Here is a 16,975-nt window from a genome sequence, read left to right as displayed (position 1 = left end):
ACCACTTCACAACCAGCTTAATAGGCATTTACTTTTTAGAAAACCTTAGCAAATACAACAAAATAGACATCCAAAGATATCAATCCAACAAACTCATATAAAGGATTGAATAATATATAAACATAATAAATGGAGAATCCAACAAATGAGAAGGTTGTAATATTAGTTCTATAAAGCCTATAACTCCTCAAAGATATATCATCATCTTCAAGATAGAAACTAGAGTAAAATAGGTAAACAGAATGCAAAATTAAGAGGACCAACAAACCAATATATTAACTATTAAGCTGCTCAACCAAGAATTTACCTATTGTAGAAAAAATTCACAGATTAATACAAGATAATATTTCTCACCCAACATATTCAAAATGTTACCAAGAGAAACAGTAATTAAACGGGAAAGGGAAGATAATTTTGCCATCTTGTTGGATAAGAATATAGTTTACAACTGTCAGAGTATTCATCATTTCCCCCTGGAATTTAGAAAAAAAAAATTGTAAGAGAACTATTCCACTTATTTTAAAAAAATAATAATAACAAGATCATGGGAAAGATAAAGTTACAATTTTGATTTGACTCAACTCTTCATCATGAGAAATATAAAAGTACAATTTAATTTCACTTACGTGTTCATCATTAAGGTTATGTTGTCCCCTTTAAGAAGGATCCTCCCTAATCAAAAAACAAAATCCTTCAGAAAATGCATAGGTGGCAAAGACAAATTGAACAAAACTTAAGAAATTGTAGCATACCTAATGTCTTTTTGCTATTCTTCTTGACGTTCACTTCTTCAGCATCATCAAGAACCAAATTCATGTATTCATCAAAACCCTGTTTGAAACAAAATCACATTATCCTTAACTATCAACTCATATGATCAGTATTTTCAACAAGGGTATGCTGTCTAGTGTCTAAAACAGCTACCGCCATTCACACCCACCCCCCAAAAAAAGAACCAAAAGGTCTTTTGGAAGTCAACATATGTTAGATCACACTGTTTTCAAAATTACAAAAGAAAACCACTATTAAACTAAACTGAACTCCCTCACAATCCAATACACTGAAAATCAGAGCACACACCTTAAGTCACAGATAAATTATAAAAAAAAAATATATCACATGTTCCCCTGCAGTGAAGACTTTTCATCCACTTGCAATACATATTAAAATCAACAAAACACAATTTTGATGAGCACCCATGTAGCAAACAAGCATAAAAATAAGACTCACAATGATTCGGCCTTCGATCCTCAAATCCTTTTGCTCAAAAAGCCAAATCTGAATGCGCGCTTTCTGCGTAAATTAAAACAGAGAAATAAAACGAAGTGAGAAAAAAGAACGAAGGAAAATTAGGGGAAAGCAAGAAAAAATGAGAGTAGGCGAAGACTTACGCTCTGAAGAAACCTGAAAATCAAGTTCTGAGGAAACGAAGAAAGGAAGGAAATAAGGTTAAAGGAAAACCAAATAAATAAATAAAAAAATAAAAATAAAAAAAAAGAGCGCGTGAGAACCATACAATGGGTTGGGTCATAACCCTCTGAACTTTGGTGCTCGCCATGGCTGCTAGAGTTTTGGAATGGGAAGAGGAAGACTACTAACTTTCGAATGTATGAGCCAACCAAAAACCAAAACTAGGGTTTCGTCTTCTCACTTTCAAACATATAGACACTTGTGACTGTTTTCGCCTCTTGGCTTTCTTTAAAAAATATAAAAAAAATTATATATGTTAGAAAGGTGGTGGAAGTATTTCATATTTTTAATAATTATATAGATAAAATATTAAAAGATTATATGTAATTATTTAAAAAAAATATAAGAATTTTTTTTAAGTTTAAAAGATATAATAATCTATTAAAAAATCTAAATAAAAAATTTATATATTTTAATATTTTTTTATAATATTTATAGATTTTATTTTATTTAAAAAACTAAAATTCATTATTTTATTAAATAAAAATATATAAAAAAAATATGTAATATATTTAAATAATTTCTAGCCATTTTAATTCTCTTAAAAAATTGTGTATTTTTTAGTTCTTGCAAATTGCAAAATTCATCACTTTTAACCTTTAATAAAAAAAATTAAAATCGTATTGCTTTTTAAATGTAAAGAAAATTATAATGACTAAAAAATATATACTAATTAAAACTTGGAATTTTTTTATTTTATATCATTTTATGCATATTTGTATTATGGATGAAATAAGTAATTGTAATATCTCTCAAAATCTTTAAAATGTGGTAAAGTAGAATAATTATGCTTTTGTATACTTTTTATTACTTAATTTGTTAAAATTATTTATTGTGAGTTGCTTTAGTTACCAACTTAATGACATCTTAATGACATATAAAGTGTAGCATTAGAAATAATCCAATGGAATAATAATTCATTTTCTTACTGCCAATTTTCTCAATTTTATCACGCTCTTTCAATTTGTCTCAATGGTCACATCTCCTTTTACGCAAATTGACAATGCATCTTTGGGATAATTTGCATGAACCATTTTCCAAAGGTGCCATTTTCGTATTTTCGATCTACTTCAAGAAATTCATTTGGTAAGACAAGTAGAACATCTCTGAATTCTTTACTGAACTGAAAGCTGTTTAGGATGACTAATGAATAAATAACTAACTAAATGTTGACTAGTGAATAAATAAAAAATTAATATTTACATAATTTTTTGTAGGATTATTCACATGTACAAGTATACATAAATTTAAATCTACCCAATCCAACTCACAATGATTTAAATTTTTAGATTCTCTAGGTAGAATTCAACTCAAACTAATGGAATTCATTAGTCTTCAAACTAGATATCGAATTTTAGTGTTGGAAATTCAACCAACTCATTTGACATATTTTAAAAGCTAATTTATAATTATATATGTATATATATTATAAAATAATAGAAATCGATAATTTAAAAAATAACACGTTAGGATATGTTATATTGTAATGACACAAATTTTCATATTTTTATTCCGTAATGATTCAACTTAATTTTAATTGAGATATTTGTCTGTGTTTGCAACGAGTCCTGATCTTCCAACTTACATTTAACTTTTACTACACATTCGCTTTAAACGTAAGAGGCGCAAGAAACCATAAACAAAATTCAGAACAACAAAGGCAAAAAAAAATCATGAACAGAACACAGGCAAAATCTAGAATCCAAATTTTGCGTCACCAAAATCAAAAGGAATACAGGCAAAATAATGACATAATTGATTGTTGCATATGATGCTGCAAATATCAAGAAGACGCTGGATAAGGAAAATAAAAGAAAGTAAACCACACTTGCATTCAAGTCAAAATAAAATTCAAAACTAGGTAAAATGGAAAAACTAAAAGATCTTAGAACAACAAAGCTAACAGAATTGAAATAACCAACCCAAAATAGTAAACATAGTAATGTTGTCCATTTCAAAGTTTCCCTAACAACTTAAAACACAACACATTACAACATTCACAGTTCTCATTTCTCTTACTTAACTTCGGTTAACAAGTGACGAAGACCAATTGTGAGAGCAAATGTTGAGGTCAAAGATGCCTTCAATATGTTGAGACACTGCACCAAGACAACAACATAAAATGAGAAATTGTAAGATAAAATCCTAGTAAAAATCAATCTAGCATTAAAACAATACACAAAAGTATGACAAAGAATTGACAGTAAAACTACATGTACTCTTACCTCCTTGAGGCCAATGGTAACAACCTTTTCCTCAAGGTCATTGAAAGGAGTATTCAAACGGTTGAGTAAATTTAAAGCTGAAATTGGAGAAAATGGAGCTACCACCAAATCATCCGTGACCACATACATAGCAGGTCCCTTGACAAAACCTTCAAAATCTACTGCAGGAAATTTCTCATAACTTTTAACATTACTCTTATTTTCATATTCACCTTCTTTGAAAAATTGAACATATAAAATGTGTCCATTGTTAGCATATTCATAACGCCAAGAATATCGCAAAACATCCATTGATAAAATCGATGTAATATTTTTTACATCAATTCCAAAATTACGAATCTAAAATCGATGTAATATTTTTTTAAATTTTTTTTGTCAAGTTCATTGTTACATATCAATTTCTTGTTTTTTTTGTCTAGCAGGTCTAAAAACTTCACGTGGCTCGTGTAAGTAAGATGAGACCAGATGAATCTAACCTTGGAATAGCATTTACGGGATTCAAAATTCGGATTCTTAATGATTGAAAAAACAAGGTATAAAATTTTTGTAATAGATATTTTTCCCATGAAAGAATTTAAGTGAAAATTGTAATTGAGAGGATTATTCCAGTTTATATATATGTCCGATGTCTCCCACGTTCTTATCCTCTTATCCTTTACAGAATTAAATCACTTATTTAATTCTATATTGATTATAATTTTTTTTTGGAAAGCATATTATAAATTTTATTGAAATTTGTAAATAAAATATATATGATATGAATAATTTTTTAAAAAGAGTTAATTACGTATACATTGTCAATGTAAAAATTTTTTACAATGACAATCAATCATATCTCTTAATAGTTTCATGTCATTTACTTATTTAATGAAATAAAATAAAATAATTTAAAAGATATGATTGGTTGTCAGTGTAAAAAACTTTACACTAACAGTGTATAGATAATTAACTCTTTTAAAAATTTAATAGAAATTGAGTCAAATTTCAATTAATGACTTATTCTTTCATCAACTGACTACTTATATTGAATCAATTTTTAAAAAATTCTATATGATACATTAAAAAGATAAATGTAAGTTCGATTGAATCGTAAATAATATTATAATATGTATGTGAAGTGAAACTTGCAAAAATATTTTGAAATCTTACAGAAAAAATAAAATAGTAAAGGGTATAATTTAAAAACACTTAATTGTAATAAATATTTAGTGAAAGTAATTTAAAATTATCTTTTGATAACTTTTTTTTTAACAAAAGAAGAAGTAACGCTTGCAAATTAAAAATGATGAAAGAAGAGACTTTGATGTATCCGTAAATAAAAAAAAAATAGATCTAATCAAACAATGTATAAAATATCTTCAATTCTTTCATTAATATTAAAACTATGCTTGATAATATTGTTCTATTGTCGGTCTACTTATTTGACCTATCTAAATACATGTTTGCAAAAATCAATTAGCAATAAACCCATCAACTTAGGTTAGGTAGAACCTAATACATGTGTTGTTGAGTAAGAAAGCTACAGTAGCTGAGTCTATGTCCACTAAGAGCTGACCAATAATTCATTTTCCTTAGATATCTTCAACCATGGAATATGGTCCATAATCCAATCTTATACGCATGGCTCATAAACAAAAAATATAATAAATAATATAATAAAGAAAATTAAAAAAAAAATTCTAATGATTGATTGTAAGATTTTTTTTACAAGTAAAACAATTAAAAAAATAACATATTTCTACATGTAAAAAAAATAGTATCATTAGTTTTAATTAGACAAAAAAAATCATGTTGCATTGTTTTCAAAATAAAGAAATTAAATTATTACTTTTAATTAATAAAGAAGTCAAATTAAGCTAGTTAAATAAAGTTTACAATATTATTTTTAGTTCTTACAATTTTACTTATACTTATTTTATTAAATTCTTTTTAATCCATTAAATTAACATGAACGAAAATTTTCTTAATTATTATCAACTAATTTTTATTTATCATCTTTAAGTAATTATAAGAAATATTATTTATCAACTTATTTTTGTCACGTTGTGATTAATATATTGTAAAATCTTAAAAAGGATAATGATCAATAAATTATGATGTTACCCAATTAACAATTTTTTTTGCAATTTATATTTTTAATATATTTAAAAATTTTCAAAAATAGATTGTGAATATTAAACTATAGTAAATAAAAAATGTATTAATTACTATATTTATAAATAACACAATTATTATAATTTATTAGATATTTAAATAATGACTATATTTAAAAATGTCACAATTACTATTGATTGAGTAATGATTCAACTTAATTTTACAATTGAGATATTTTTCAGTGTTGGCAACGAGTTCTGATCTTCCAACTTACATTTAACTTTTACAACACATTCTCTTTAATACGTAAGAGGCGCATGAAACCATAACCAAAATTCAGAACAAACGCAAAAATAAAACATGAACAGAACACATGCAAAATCTAGAATCCAAATTTTGCGTCACCAAAATCAAAAAGAATTACATATGATGCTCCAAATAACAGAATTGAAATAACCAACCCAAAATAGTAAACATAGTAATGTTGTCCATTTCAAAGTTTCCCTAACAATTTAAAACACAACACATTACAACATTCACAGTTCTCACTTCTCCTCCTTAACTTCGGTTAACAAGCGACCAAGACCATTTGTGAGAGCAGATGTTGAGGTCAAAGATGCCTTCAATATGTTGAGACACTGCACCAAGACAACAACATAAAATGAGAAATTGTAAGATAAAATACTAGTAAAATTCAATCTAGCATAAAAACTCCAAAACACAAAAGTATGACAAAGTATTGACAGTAAAACTACGTGTACTCTTACCTCCTTGAGGCCAATGGTAACAACCTTTTCCTTAAGGTCATTGAAAGGAGTATTCAAACGGTTGAGTAAATTTAAAGCTGAAATTGGAGAAAGTGGTGCTACCACCAAATCATCCGTAACCACGTACATAGCAGGTCCCTTGACAAAACCTTCAAAATCTACTGTAGGAAATACCTCATAGCATTTCAAATTACTCTTATTTTCATATTCACCTTTGAAAAATTGAACATATAAAATGCGTTCACCGTTAGCATATACATAACGGTAAGAATATCGCAAAACATCCATTGATAAAATCTTGTTGCTTAGCTTGAACTGCGGGAGCAAGTGAGGATCAAGAAGCCTGTTCTTTGCTTCTTTTGACATCAAATATTTGTTATCATTTAAATCAGCAATGCTCTTGTACAATCCATCAATGCTACCCAAAGAGCAGTTTCCACCTAGCTTACTTACCACTCCTCCCAAAGGAAAGGTGAGAAAACTTAAAACCAAGTCTGCAAAATCTTTTTCCCCTTGAGCATACAATATCTTCCCATCTGATTTTCTTATCACCAACTTCAACATAATTTTAATGCAACTATATTCTTCACTACTAAAAGACAAAAACCTTGATCTCTCCGGGATTGGTTTCTTTTCTAAAAACAAATTTGTCAAACTTGTCTTGGAAAGCAAAGAACACTTTAACAGATCCAGTACCTGTACAAAACACAAATCAATAAATATTAAGTGAAGAATAAAAAAATTTAAAAAGAGATAAACACCATATATAGAATGAAACTAAATATAGAACCTTTTCCTTGTTAACATTCACAGTCATTTCCTTCACTGAACTTGGGCTTTTTATTCCAAGATTCTGGAGCAAAGCAAAGGTTGTATAATCCACAGAATTTGGCATGACGATCAGATCATCAGTAACAATAAAACTCGCAGCAGCGTTGACAAATCCATTACAAAAATTTTCCGAAAAAGCTGTACGGGTCAAAGGAAACCCATATCTACAATTTAGTGTAGTTGTGTAAGGGATCAATTGAAAACAAGAACAGCTACCAAAATCAGTACACACGTAGTACTTTGAGTCACTGTCATCAATGTTGAGCTTGAGGCTGTTACAATAATCTTGCGATGAGTTCCTTGGCTGCAACAGTATTTCTTTGAATGTCCGATTCCACAGACAGTTATCAAGATCTGTCACAGAATGATAGAGTGAGTTTAAACAACCTATTGTAACTGGCCCAATGTTAGACTCTTTTTCTAGAAGTCTCACGATGGTTCCTAAAGGCAGCGTTAAGAAGCTAAATAGGACGTCCACAAAGTCCTTTCCTGCTTCAGCAAATAACACTTTGTTCGTCTCTTTGTTCACCACTAGTTTCAATGACACATGCCCTTGTTCTTGAGTAACAGCCATGGTAGCAACTAGCCAAAGAAAAACAAACAACAAATTCTAAACAAAGTGTTTCTATTGACCGTAACTTTGTAGGACGGATAGATTGTGCATTTATATATATAGCCATACTTAATTCTTGAAACTGTAAATGGTTTGATGGCTATTAAATGTTAATTCTTGAAATTAGTAGTTGAATTCTTGGATAAATAATACTCCCACCCTAAACAAATTATGTCTTTTTTCTTGATTATATCTTTATTTAATAAATATTCTCTGAATCTCTGACTACTCACTAATTTAATTTCTGGGACTTGATGATTTTTTATGTATCAAATATTTTGTTTTCGAAGGTTTTGTCAAGGGAGTAATAACTACATCAACAAAAGAAGTGTGCTTTTCAATCAAGCAGTTAATTTACCGCATCGCGACCATAATAAGTTCGACGGTCTATTTTTATCACTAAACACGAGGCAAAAGAAAAATTAAATTAATTGTATCCAAATGAGTAGTTTGGTCCAGTTTTTGTAATTTACTCATGCTGTTTATTCATTTGAGCATTGTTATTTCCTATTGTAAAATCTTTTACCATTTATTTTCCTCCTTCTATCCCAACTTACTTATCAATTTATAATATCAATGAAATATTTATTTTTCTTACTTACTCTCAACCTCTTACTGCTTAATGTTATATATATAAAAAAAATTATTCATTTTAATTACTCCCTCTATCTCATTTCTTTAATGATATAAGGTTAACATATATGAAAATTAAGATATATATATATATATATATATATATATATATATATATATATATATATAAGTTTAGAATAAAATTCCTTATTTAATATCTCATTAATAGCATTATAGCATTATTACTAGTATGTTTATCTGTTGTGTAGTAAAAATGAGTAGTTGGTAGACAGATGTTATATTTTTTTTATTCTTTAAATAGAATATAAGTAAGAAAAAAGACTAACTTATTATTGAAATTCTAAAACAATTGTTTTATAAAAATACTAAAAGCACTAAATAAATGAGATAGAGGGAATATCAATTCACAATATCAATTGAAACATTAATTTTTTTATTATATTTTTTATCATTTATTGAAGAGTTAAAAGAAGAAAAAAATATGAGAGAAAGACTAAGACAAGAAATATATCATCTCTACGTTCTATTTTGTTAGACATTTTAATAATAAAAAATATTTTAATTATCTTTATCATTTTATAATATTAATGAGATATTAAACATTTTTTTAACTATCTCTATTTCTTTTTTACCAATAAAATGCTATCCTTAATTCTTTATTGTGGAAGGAGAATTCTCGATCACAACGGTTTAAGAATAGTTAGAAATTTTTACAAGTATAAATTAATATATATATATATATATATATATATATATACGTGGATGATGACATACTAATTTAATATAATTGTTAAAGTATAAAAATATAAATAAAAATATCATGCTAAATTTTACTGATTATAAACGAACATCTAATATTGGATTACAAAAATATTTTTAAAAAAATGAAGAAATCTATATATAACTTTTTTTAGCCTAGAGTGTGAGACCCCCTTCTGATTTTCTTCTTTTCTTCCACAAGGCTCTACCCTCTCCCTCTCATTTTTAAACTGAACCCTTCTTTTCCCCTTCGTTTGAACTCAAGGTGGTGGTGCTGGGTTGTGAGGTGTGCTAGCTGGTGTTGGGTTCCCCTCTCCTTCCTCTTGCATTCAAGCTCCCTAGTTTACTCTTCTCTTCCGCTCAAGCTTTCCGGAGCTCGGAATTTTCACCCGAGGTAAGGGAAGCTAGTAATTTTGTTTCTTGTTCGCTGTTCTTGACTGTGGACGAGTTCTATAAACTCGTTAGATGCTTGTTGGTGTCTGATTCATGGCTGGAATTGAAAGAAAGCTTGTTTTCTTTGGGGTTTCGGGGTTGTTGAGAAATTTTGGGGAAAATCTTTGAAATGTTGTTGCTTGTTGAAAAAGGTGGTATTTTTGGACTCTTGGATGGAATTGTAGTAAATTAAACCGATTGCATGTGGGGTTCTCTTATTATTCTACAGATTTTTGAAGAGTTTTTCGAAAATGGTTGGCTGCTGCTAAGCTTCGCGCTGAGCGCGGTTCTTCGCGCCTGGGCGCGTGGCCACCAGGAGACCCCATTTGGCCAAGCTCGCTGAGCGCAATGATGAGTGCGCTGAGCGCGCTTGAAAATGTGGGTCTCTGGCTGGCCCACGCTGGGCATGACTTGGACCGCGTTGGGCGCGATACCAGTTGTGGCAGGTTTTGGTTCTTCTTTTGGGCGTTGAGCGCGCCCCTTGTCGCGCTGGGCGTGAGACTCCTTAGAAGTCTCTGCCTTGTGGGCGCTGAGCGCAATTTGAATTGCGCTGGGCGCGAGACCAAGGGAGGTCTCTGCCTTCCCCGCACTGGGCGCGGGTTTTGGTGCGTCGGGCGTATGAGACTCCTTGAGTCTCTGCCCGGCCAGCGTTGGGCGCAAAGACTATTGCGCTAAGCGCGAGATAGTCTTGGGTTCTCTGGTTGAGTCCCACTGGGCGCGGGCACACCTGCGCTGGGCGCGCTGACCCCCAGGTGCTCTCTGGTTGTACTGCACTGGGCGCAACCACGTATGCGCCGGGCGCGGAGATGAGACTGTTGTAATGTTTTATGTTGAGTTGAATTGAAATGGAAGGTTATGAAATGATGTCTAGTAGATAATGTTGCTATTGATATTGAATTGTATCTGGTGAATGTGTTGAGAAGTGGTGTTGTGTTGTAGATGATATGTTGAGCTGTGAAGCTGATGTGTTGAGTTGTATAGATGTACAATTGTGTTGAGTTGCAAGTTGATATGTTGAGTTGTATAAGTTGTGTTGTGTTGGAATGTTGATGTGAGTTGATGTAGGCCGCAAGGCTGAGTTGTTGTAGGCCGCAAGGCTGAGTTGTTGTAGGCCGCAAGGCTGAGTTGTTGTAGGCCGCAAGGCTGAGTTGTTGTAGGTCGCAAGGCTGAGTTGTTGTAGGAGATCTCCGAGTTGATATGCGTGACGACGCATTGCATTCTTATTGACGATAATGTTGAAAACTGATGGAATGTATATTGATGAAGTGTACATGGTCGTGTTTGTTTCTATTTTTTCTTAAAAATCTTTCCATATGTTTTTTTATGCTAGCTTACCCTTTGTGTTTCCATGTGGTTGGACTGCTATGATCGTACTATGTACGGGAGTAGAGCAGGGATAGAAGGTGGATAGCGATGAGTCGGCAGCTGATAGATGGAGCTGACATCTATGGATGTTTTGTTTGTTTTAGTCACTAGGCATAGTGACTTCTGATGTAATTCTTGTTTTACATACCCTAACTCTAGTCGGATTCGGGACATATGTATATACTTATATTCTAGACTCTATATTTATATACTTGTTCTATTCTGTCTAGTGTTTCCGGTGTGTTTTGTTGATGAGTGGAATGGCCAGCCGGGTCGTTACACTTTAGTGGTATCAGAGTAGGTCGAGTCTAGTGGACACTCTTTGGGGGTGGTTCCTTTAGGCTTTTGTTGTGTTAACTCTGTGATGTGTTGCCTTGTTGTGTTGCTTGCTGTGCTAATTGATGTGATGAATTTCTGTGTTGATAGTTGTTGTTTGGGTGATTGGTAGTGTACTAAAGATACTGTTATTTTGTAGACGATGACTAGAACCAACGAACAGATAGCCCGTGCCATAGAAATGATGGCTATGGCTATGCAACAGCAGAATGCATATTTTGCTAGGATGGAAGCTGAGAGAGCTGCAGCTGGTGCAACAAGACCCACGGGATCACAGGAGAGCCGGGACCTAGCTGAGTTCCGGAAGTGTCATCCCCCACAGTTTACGGGTGAAGCGGATCCAGAGGTAGCTGACCGCTGGATACGTGAGTTAGAGAAGATCTTTAATGTTCTGGGATGTTCTCCGGAGAAGAGATTGGCGTATGTTGTGTATATGCTGGTGGGAGAGGCCGAGCATTGGTGGAGAAACACTTATTATATGCTTACTGCTCGGGGAGTTACAGTTGATTGGGAGTGTTTCAGGACCGTATTCATGGAGAAATATTATCCGGAGAGCGTGAGGCACGCCAAGGAGGCCGAGTTTTTGCGATTGCATCAGGGTGGGTTATCTGTATCAGAGTATGCATTGAGGTTCAAGCACTTGGCTCGTTTCTATTCACAGGCTATTTCTGAAGCCTGGAAGTGCAAAAAATTTGCAGAAGGGCTGAAATATGAGTTGAAAAAGGTGGTGGTGCCTATGGCCATCACCGAGTTTCCTACCTTAGTAGAGAAGGCGAAGATTGTAGAGAGGTTGGAAGGGAGTAACCGGGTAATCAGAGCTGTTGAGGGACCATCTGGGTCCAAGAGAGGAAGTGGAAGTCAGGAGAAGCCGTATGATAGGCCCCAGCCACAGCAAAGGGGTCCTGTTATTAGGCAACCTACTGAGACTACCAGAGGAGGAGGGCAGGGTGGAGGTGCTGCCCTCAGGTGTTACAGGTGTGGCGGATCCCATTTGATCAGGGATTGTCCCCACACAGAGAGCAGGTGTTTCAGATGTCAGCAGATGGGCCATGTGTCTTTCAACTGTCCCACCAGGAGTAGACCGGAGAAGAGCACACAGAGGAGTGATGCACAGAGAGCTGATACTCAGAGGAGTAGTGTGCAGAGGACTGAGACTCAGAGGGGTGACAGACCCACTACAGCAGGTAGAGTGTTCGCTTTGACGGGTGCTGAGGCTTCGACTTCTTCTGACCTGGTGAAGGGGAAGGGCAAGGCTGCTGGTAAGGATGTGATGCTTTTGTTTGATTCTAGGGCTTCCCATTCTTTTATTTCCTATGCTTGTGTTGCTATGTTGGGAGTGCCTGTGTCTGATTTGGGGTTGAGACTGCTAGTGTTGACGCCCGCTTCTGCTTCAGTAGTCACTTCTGAGTTGTGTGCTGGCTGCCCCATTGTTGTGAATGGGAAGAGGTACAAGGTAAACTTGATTTGTTTGCCTTTGGTTGATATTGACATAATCTTGGGGATGAATTGGTTATCTGCCAATCGTATTCTTATAGATTGTGCCAATAGACGGTTGATCTTTCCGTAGGAGGGAGATGAGTTATTGATTTCAGCTGGTCAATCTGAATCATGGTTGAGGGATGGAGCAGAGGGTTGTCTTCTGTTTGCTATGATGAGTGAGGAGACTGAGAGAATCATTTCTGAGATAGATGTGGTGAGAGACTTTGCTGAAGTATTCCCTGATGAGGTGCCTGGGTTACCTCCTGTAAGGGAGATAGAGTTTGGCATTGATCTGGTTCCAAGTGCGGGGCCAGTGTCGGTGGCTCCCTACAGGATGGCTCCTGCCGAGCTGAGTGAGTTGAAGGGTCAGTTGGAAGACTTATTGGAGAAGCAGTTGGTGCGGCCGAGCGTTTCACCGTGGGGTGCTCCTGTGTTGTTGGTGAAGAAGAAAGATGGGGGCAGTCGTCTTTGTGTGGATTACCGGCAGTTGAATAAGTTGACTATCAAGAACAAATATCCTCTTCCCCGGATAGATGACTTAATGGATCAGCTAAGAGGAGCATCAGTGTTTTCTAAGATCGATTTGAGGTCGGGGTATCACCAGATTAGGGTGAAGGAGGGTGACATACCGAAGATTGCTTTCAGGACTAGGTATGGTCACTATGAGTACGTCGTGATGCCGTTTGGTGTGACCAACGCCCCTGCAGTGTTCATGGATTACATGAACAAGATCTTCCGGCCGTTCTTGGATAAATTCGTGGTGGTGTTCATTGATGATATATTGGTTTATTCAAGAACCCGGGAAGAGCATGGAGAGCATTTGAAGATGGTGCTAGAGGTTTTGAAGGCGAAGTAGCTATATGCTAAGCTTTCTAAATGTGAGTTCTGGTTGGATGAAGTGAAGTTCTTGGGCCACGTGATTTCAACTGAGGGGATTGCTATTGATCCGGCTAAGGTGGAGTCGGTGTTGCAGTGGGAGCGTCCGAGGACTGTCACTGATATTCGGAGCTTTGTGGGATTGGCGGGCTACTATCGTCGGTTCATTGAAGGATTCTCTAAAATAGTAGCGCCTCTGACCCAGTTGACGAGGAAGGAGCAGTCGTTTATTTGGACAGATGCCTATGAGCGGAGCTTTGAGGAGTTGAAGAGGAGGTTGACTACTTCCCCTGTGTTGGTGTTGCCGGATTCTGGTGAGCCCTTTGATGTATATTGCAATGCTTCTCACCAGGGTCTTGGGTGTGTACTGATGCAACATAGGAAAGTGGTGGCCTATGCTTCAAGGCAACTGAAGAACCACGAGAGGAATTACCCCACTCATGACTTAGAGTTGGCAGCTGTTGTTTTTGCCTTGAAGATATGGCGACATTATTTGTATGGAGCTCGGTTCAACGTCTTTAGTGATCATAAGAGTCTGAAGTATCTGTTTGATCAGAAGGAGCTGAACATGAGGCAGAGACGGTGGATGGAGTTCTTGAAGGACTATGACTTCCAGTTGATGTATCATCCTGGTAAGGCCAATGTTGTGGCGGACGCGTTGAGTAGGAAATCCATCCACATGTCGAGCATGATGGTGAGGGAGGTGGAACTAATTGAGAAATTCCGAGATTTGAACCTCGGTGTGGAGTTAGCTCAGGATCACATTAGTTGTGGGACAGTCACCATAACTAGTGAGTTCTTGAGGCAGGTTAGACTTAAGCAGTTGCAAGATGCCGAGTTGGTGAAGCTTCTTGGGTTGTTGGGTACCGAGAAGGCTGTTGGCTTCGAACTAGGAGGAGATGGAATCTTGAGGTTCAAGGGCAGAGTCTGCCTACCTCAGGATGCTGAGTTGAAGAAAGTTGTGTTGGAGGAAGGCCACAAGAGTAGACTTAGCATACATCCGGGTATGACTAAGATGTACCAGGACCTCAGGAAGACTTTCTGGTGGCCTAGCATGAAGAGGGAAATAGCTGAGTATGTGGCGGCCTGTCTGACTTGTCAAAAAGCAAAGGAGGAGCATCAAAAGCCGAGTGGGTTGATGCAGCAGATGGAGATTCTGGAGTGGAAGTGGGATAGCATTACTATGGATTTAATTGTCGGGTTACCTAGGTCAGCTAGGAATAGTGATGCTATCTGGGTGATTGTAGACCGGTTGACCAAGTGCGCACACTTCTTGCCTGTCAACATCAAGTGGTCCTTGGAGAAGCTGACGCAGTTGTATGTGAGGGAAATAGTACGGTTGCATGGGGTGCCTTCCAGTATTATTTCAGACAGAGATTTGAGGTTCACTTCCATATTTTGGCAGAGTCTACACCAAGCCTTAGGCACGAAGTTGAAGTTGAGCTCTGCTTATCATCCACAAACGGATGGTCAGTCGGAAAGGATAATCCAGTCCTTGGAGGATCTGCTTAGGGCTTGCGTGTTAGACCACTTGGGTAGCTGGGAGGAGGTCCTACTGTTGGTTGAGTTCACATACAACAACAGTTTTCACGCAAGCATTGGGATGGCGCCATTCGAAGCGTTGTATGGCAGGAGATGTAGGACTCCTCTGTGCTGGTACCAAGATGGTGAGTCGGTGGTGGTAGGTCCGGAGCTAATCCTACAGACCACTGAGAAAGTGAAGATGATTCAGGAAAGGATGAAAACTGCTCAGAGTAGGCAGAAGTCGTATGCTGACAAGAGGAGGAAGCTTTTGGAGTTTGCTAAAGGGGAGCATGTATTTCTGAAGGTGACTCCGACTTCGGGTGTAGGTAGAGCACTGAAAGCAAGAAAGTTGACACCGAGGTTCGTGGGTCCCTACCAGATCATACAGCGTGTGGGTCCGGTTGCCTATCGGTTGGCCTTGCCACCATCTCTTTCAAACCTACACGATGTATTTCATGTGTCTCAGCTGAGGAAGTATATTCATGACCCGAGTCATGTGGTGGAGCTAGACGATGTGCAAGTAAAGGAGAACTTGACATTTAAGAAGTTGCCGGTAGCGGTGATTGATCATAAGTTGAAAGAGTTGAGGGGCAAGTCCATTGCTCTGGTGAAGGTGTTATGGGATGCAGCTACTGGTGAGGCTACTTGGGAGGTGGAGCAGCAATGCAGGGAGCGGTATCCGTTTCTATTCCCAAGTAAGTCTGTTTTCAGGGACGAAAACTTTTGTTGTTGGGGAGGTTGTGAGACCCCCTTTCGATTTTCTTCTTTTCTTCCACAAGGCCCTACCCTCTCCCTCTCATTTTTGAACTGAACCCTTCTTTTCCCCTTCGTTTGAACTCAAGGTGGTGGTGCTGGGTTGTGAGGTGTGCTAGCTGGTGTTGGGTTCCCCTCTCCTTCCTCCTGCATTCAAGCTCCCTAGTTTACTCTTCTCTTCCGCTCAAGCTTTCCGGAGCTCGGAAATTTCACCCGAGGTAAGGGAAGCTAGTAATTTTGTTTCTTTTTCGTTGTTCTTGACTGTGGACGAGTTCTATAAACTCGTTAGATGCTTGTTGGTGTCTGATTCATGGCTGGAATTGAAAGAAAGCTTGTTTTCTTTGGAGTTTCGGGGTTGTTGAGAAATTTTGGGGAAAATCTTTGAAATGTTGTTGCTTGTTGAAAAATGTGGTATTTTTGGACTCTTGGATGGAATTGTAGTAAATTAAACCGATTGCATGTGGGGTTCTCTTATTATTCTACAGATTTTTGAAGAGTTTTTCGAAAATGGTTGGCTGCTGCTGAGCTTCGCGCTGAGCGCGATTCTTCGCGCCTGGGCGCGTGGCCACCAGGAGACCCCATTTGGCCAAGCTCGCTGAGCGCAATGATGAGTGCGTTGAGCGCGCTTGAAAATGTGGGTCTCTGGCTGGCCTGCACTGGGCGTGACTTGGACCGCGTTGGGCGCGATACCAGTTGTGGCAGGTTTTGGTTCTTCTTTTGGGCGTTGAGCGCGCCCCTTGTCGTGCTGGGCGTGAGACTCCTTTGGAGTCTCTGCCTTGTGGGCTTGAGCGCAATTTGAATTGCGCTGGGCGCGAGACCAAGGGAGGTCTCTGCCTTCCCCGCGCTGGGCGCGGGTT

At 36.5% G+C, this 16,975-nt stretch overlaps 2 protein-coding genes across 2 annotated transcripts; both read right to left on the bottom strand.

Annotated features, from left to right (window-relative positions):
* Positions 1 to 250: 250 nt before the first annotated feature.
* Positions 251 to 1,676, bottom strand: LOC109804227 (uncharacterized). The gene is made up of 6 exons (XM_020366018.3): positions 1,517 to 1,676; positions 1,392 to 1,418; positions 1,231 to 1,293; positions 753 to 831; positions 627 to 672; positions 251 to 473 (listed from the first exon to the last, which is right to left on the bottom strand). The coding sequence occupies exons 1-6, from the start codon at positions 1,556 to 1,558 to the stop codon at positions 464 to 466; spliced, it is 267 nt and encodes an 88-aa protein (XP_020221607.1). The 5' UTR covers positions 1,559 to 1,676; the 3' UTR covers positions 251 to 463.
* Positions 1,677 to 2,978: 1,302 nt separating this feature from the next.
* On the bottom strand, positions 2,979 to 8,056 carry LOC109803700 (uncharacterized). Its single transcript, XM_020365384.3, has 3 exons — positions 7,347 to 8,056; positions 6,557 to 7,252; positions 2,979 to 6,427 (listed from the first exon to the last, which is right to left on the bottom strand). The coding sequence occupies exons 1-3, from the start codon at positions 7,959 to 7,961 to the stop codon at positions 6,335 to 6,337; spliced, it is 1,404 nt and encodes a 467-aa protein (XP_020220973.1). The 5' UTR covers positions 7,962 to 8,056; the 3' UTR covers positions 2,979 to 6,334.
* Between the last annotated feature and the right edge of the window lie 8,919 nt (positions 8,057 to 16,975).

Source organism: Cajanus cajan, chromosome 6 (assembly GCF_000230855.2).
Source record: "Cajanus cajan strain Asha chromosome 6, NIPB_CcT2T_4, whole genome shotgun sequence".
In the NCBI taxonomy this organism is placed as follows: domain Eukaryota; kingdom Viridiplantae; phylum Streptophyta; class Magnoliopsida; order Fabales; family Fabaceae; genus Cajanus; species Cajanus cajan.
This window is presented reverse-complemented; position numbering and strand designations above follow the sequence as displayed.